This window comes from Populus euphratica, unplaced genomic scaffold (genome assembly GCF_000495115.2).
Source record: "Populus euphratica unplaced genomic scaffold, PopEup_1.0 scaffold458.1, whole genome shotgun sequence".
Taxonomy (NCBI): Eukaryota; Viridiplantae; Streptophyta; class Magnoliopsida; order Malpighiales; family Salicaceae; genus Populus; species Populus euphratica.
Genome location: NW_011500340.1, coordinates 109,152 through 114,329, shown reverse-complemented (window position 1 = coordinate 114,329; position 5,178 = coordinate 109,152). Strand labels below are relative to the sequence as shown.

Genomic DNA, 5,178 nt, shown 5'->3' with positions numbered 1-5,178 from the left:
ATTTAGCCAAGTAATTGCAACCTGGTCTACTTTTGTATAGGTTACAGGTCTCAAATGCCGAAAATCATGACCTAACAAACCAGATGACCAAAATAATCAACATTACATTACTTTTTTAGAGGTTCATCCCTATGCTTCAAGCAAGAAGCCTCTGCAGCTGGAACGTGAGCCCTATTTACTAACATTTTTGCGTTCACCCTTTCTGTTTACTCCAATAAGAATGATAAGAGAACTTGCGTTAATAACTCTTCAGTGGTTGCTTTTCTGTAACTGAAGCAACTTGTAAGCAACTGCATATATCTGGTTTGCATCTCTGCCATACAGTTTATGACCGAGATGTTAATACCCTAATACCCTGAAAGTCTATCCCTTGATATAAAAGTTTCAGACCTTCCTACTTTAGATGGCTCACTAGTCGCTACACATGTGGGTTCTTCAAGACCCAGGCACCACCTTCAAGTAAAATAAACCTATGGAAAAAAAATAAAAATATAACAGCTTTATTAGCTACTTCGAATACTAGTTGGCAATCTTCCTCATAAAACAACGCACGGAAAGCAATTTCCTGGCAATGCTCTCAGGAGATAAGTGGTAAATGCAGCTGCTACTCAGAATAATGATAACGCCAAAGACATGGCAGATAAGGTCACTAACTTGATTCCAGAGCAGACAGAAAATCTGAACAGAACATAGCAGAATATTTATGTCATGCTTCAAGGCTGCTTTGATATGCAGCAATTTAACAATACAAACTGAAGATCAACTGTCCTTTTAAATGTTTGCACCGAACAAAGTTTCCTACTAACAATATCATGAAGAACAAGGTCGCCAGAAGCAAATATACAGAAAGTAAACACCTGAAACCAAAATGACCAATAAAACTTGCACCAATTCGAATTATAATGTCTTTATCTAAAAAGGGCAATGCAGCCTTACATATGATTTATCTCTATGGAAGGCTACAAAATTGGATAGTCCGAAATCCTAACACGAAACATCCAATGACAAAAATTATAAAAGCAGCAATATCAACCCCTAAGCCAAGACAACAATATGCTAGAGTTACATAAGCAAAACTTAAAATGTTCATAATCTCCCTAATACTTGGGTGTTTTACTCAAATATTTCTTCAAAACATCCATAACAGAACCAAAATCAGCCGCAACACTAACAGGCGGATTCGCATACCTACAAGCCATTTCCTTAATATTATTCGAGTGATAATCAATCTTACTTTGAGTAAACTTCAGCCCATGGGCAGTACTAACCACCACCGTCCGATCACTCGAACGTATAACACCACTCTTCCTAAGCTTCATCAAAGCCGTCAACGCCACTCCTGTATGTGGACAAATAAACATCCCGGTTGAATCTGCCTGTGCCATTGCATCCATTAACTCCTCCTCAGTAGCCTCCTCAACAATCCCATTTGATTTTTTCAATGCATAAACAGCTCTATCAATTGAAACAGGATCACCAATCTGAATAGCAGACGCAAATGTGCTATTAGCTTTCACAGCTTTAAATTCTTTCCATGCCGACTTATAATACAAGTAAAGAGGATTGGCATTCGCAGCCTGTGCACAAACAAGCCTTGGAATCTTATCCACAAGCCCCAACTCTTTGCACATATGAAACCCTTTATAAAAAGCATAAATATTCCCCAAATTCCCACCAGGAACAATAACCCACTCGGGCACTTCCCAATCAAACTGCTGCAAAATCTCAATGGCAGCAGTTTTCTGCCCTTCTAACCTCAAACTATTAAGCGAATTGGCTAAATAAATAGGTAACTCGGAAGTAACCTCTCTTATCAACTGCATACAACCATCAAAATCAGTATCAATACTCAAAACAAAAGCCCCATTGGCAATGGGCTGCACAAGCTGCGCGATAGATATCTTATTAGCAGGCAAAAAGACAATAGAAGGAATACCAGCAGAAGCACAATAAGCAGACAAGGCAGCAGAAGTATCGCCTGTTGAAGCACAGCCAACACCAAAAAGAGGTTTGTTCATTTTTCTCAACCTATTAACCTGACTAACAAGAACAGTCATGCCCAGATCCTTAAAACTCCCTGTATGACTAATCCCACAATGTTTAACCCACAAATCATTCATTTCAAGAAATTGCTTGCCAAACCTTTCAGCCCAGAAGAGATTAGAGTTGCCTTCAAAAGCACTGACAATATCATCACTCGAAATTTCGGGCAAGACCCATTCTTTCTTGGACCAGACACCGGCTCCATAAGGCCCAGTCGTCTTGCCAACACGAGAGTCGAAGAGGGCACGCCAGTAGGAGCCAGGGAAGGCTTTGAGGGCCGAGAAGTCGTGATGGACATCAAGGAGGCCGCCGGATTGGGAGCGGTAGACAATATCGTCGAGTGAGTAGGATTCGGTGCTGGTGGCTGGGTCGGCGCCGAAAGGGACGTACTTGGCGGAAAAGTTATGGATTTGTGGTGGGTTAGTGAGGTTCTGGCGGCGGGCTTCGTCGCGAATGTTATTACTTGTGGCGGCGGCTTTTATGAGGAGGAAAGATGGGGTGATTTTGAGGGTGGTGGGCTTGGAAGGGAGATTGAGGTTGGTGGAGAAGTTGGGACATTGGAGGAGATACGAGGAAGCCATTTTTAGATAGAGAGGGTGGGCAGAGGAGGGACTTGGAAGATGATGCTCCCTTGGTTTTTTGCCTTTCTTTCTTTTCTTGTTTTCTTTGAAGGGTGACATTTACAAAAAGCTCAAAAAATCATAAAAACAAAGAAATGTGAATTAATTGATTAATTTTTTTTCATGTTTTGAAACTATTTTAATATTAAAAATATTTTTTAAAACAAAAAAATATTATCCTCATACATTTTCTAATAATTTCTTTTAAAAAATAATTATTATTAAACTCATAAACACTACCTAATTTTCCGCTCCAAACACATCATTACTCGTCTTTCAAGCTTTGATAAATCAACACGCTAGGGTTCGAGGGACATTCCTTACCAAATCGAGCTTGTCCTAAAAAAACATTTGACTTGATTAAAACAAGATTCCTTTCCTCCTGTAAGTAGTAAACTGAGGTCGTAGGATGTAGTTTACAAATAACTTTACTAAAAGCCTTATCTTTCCATGTAATACTAAGCCATTGAGTCCAATCATCCCATGTTTTTTTCATCCTAGGAACATTGCATCCATAGCAAACTATCCACCATACCTCCTCTAAATAAGGGCAGTCAAAGAAAAGAATAGATGGCTATGGTCTTTATTGTTTTAAAAACCCCAAATCATTATAGTTTTTCCTGTGTAGTAAGTATTTGCTAATGGCTAATCAAAAGAAAAATGGTTTCCTTGGAATATTAATTTTTAAATAAACAATATCATGCCACTCCACTCAAGAAGCTAGTTTTGAGTTGCCTTGAACTTCTTGTTGGGAGAGTTGATCTAAATAATTTAATCTTCCTTACCTTTATTTAATCTTTAATTAGATAGGATTACATTTATACACGCTGAATTGAAAACTTGGATATTTGTGTTTTAAAAATAATTTTTAAAAAATAATTTTTTTATTTTTAAATTAATATATTTTAGTGTTTTCAGATTATTTTAACGTGCTATTATCAAAAATAATTTTTTAAAAATAAAAAATATTATTTTAATATATTTTTAAATAAAAAATATTTTAAAAAGTAACCACAACCACACTTTCAAACAGATTCTAGATAGCCAATAAATTTACCATTGCACTTTTTCCCAATACCCAAATCAATGATAAATCTCTTTAAAAGAATACACTAAAAGATTATTACTGTGACAATTGTTAAATCATAAAGTGGTCTCCCTCTATCTCATGTTAACAACTTTATATTTTACTAGGCTAAATATATAAACTTCTAGCTATTTTTTTATTTTTTAAAATTTAAAGATTTTAACTTAGAAATAAAATGGGTTAAATTAATATTTAGAAAAAATAAAATTATATCAAGGGTGAAATTGAAATGAAATAAAAAGTATTGTGACACTAAATAAGAAAAGAGAAAAATTAATTAGAGATTATGGGGACAATTTGAGATTATATGAGAAAGTGAGGTTAAAATGTAAATGACCAAGAAAGTTGATATAAAAACAACCTATTCTCTCTCCCTTGTGGAATTGATAACAAAGAAGAGAGAAAAACTTTATTTTTCACCAAAACTTTTTAGGAAAAAACCATTTGAATATCAAGAAATTAAAAAGAGATTGCACGAATTGTTAATTACCATACTCAAAACACCTAAATAAGAGAAAGAAGTGATGGAAAAAGAGACGAATTAAGGGATATTGCTCATGTTAGCAAGGAGAAAAGGTAGGGGCTCAAAAAATTTCTTACCTATTGGTATTCAAAGCTTAGATTATTACATGGTAAAGGGTTTTAAACCTAACTTAACAAGCTTAGATGAAAAGAAGGGCAACTGATGTTAAATTTATAAATTTTATGTTAGGGTTTATAATAAAAATTTAGGAGAAATGAAAATTGATTGTGAATTAAACTAATTGGGTTAGAATAGCTTGTGATGAATGTTAAATTTGGAAGATATAGTGAATAAAAACATGGTGTTCTTAAAAACATATAGGGTTGGTCAAAAGGGAATGAATATGCATGTAAGGAAATTGTGTTTATTTAAATGAAATTGTGATTGATTAATACAAAATTTTGTAAAGAAAATGACTTTGAAGGAATTTAGTTATGTTACATTAAATTGATTAAAATGTTAATGTTATTGTGAATTGGAATTTGAGGAAGATTATTGAATATTAGGATGAATGTTATTGTGAATATGTTTGATTTCTCATGTAAGGGAAGAGATAATCAAAATAATTTTGAATAAATCATGGTATAAAAAGTTATGGTGTCAACCAAAGAAAGAATAAGTTAAAAGTTGATGCAATTGTGATGATGTTTGTGCAATATAATGCATATGTGAATATGATTATGCAAATAAAAAATTGAAGTTGTTGATGAAATTATTATTGAGTTTTGTTAACATTTCTTGTATGTTGACACGACTAAAAGATTGATGTCTTCTTCCAAGTGCAGGAGTGTCGAAGTAATAAATAACCCGGCAAGACCGGAGTCGAACCACAGAGAGGTTAATTGTACAAATTATAAATAACAATAATACAACAACAACAACAATAATAACAACAATAACAATAA

General features: G+C 34.3%; 1 protein-coding gene across 1 annotated transcript; it reads right to left on the bottom strand.

Annotated features, from left to right (window-relative positions):
- Positions 1-841: 841 nt before the first annotated feature.
- LOC105113824 (threonine synthase 2, chloroplastic-like) lies at positions 842-2,718 on the bottom strand. Its single transcript, XM_011010158.1, has one exon. It carries the CDS (start codon positions 2,622-2,624, stop codon positions 1,098-1,100), a length of 1,527 nt encoding a protein of 508 aa, XP_011008460.1. The 5' UTR covers positions 2,625-2,718; the 3' UTR covers positions 842-1,097.
- Positions 2,719-5,178: the final 2,460 nt, after the last annotated feature.

What these genes read in the sequence shown, in the direction of transcription:
- LOC105113824 (XM_011010158.1), bottom strand. Translation starts at nt 2,624, where the DNA reads ATGGCTTCCTCGTATCTCCTCCAATGTCCCAACTTCTCCACCAACCTC.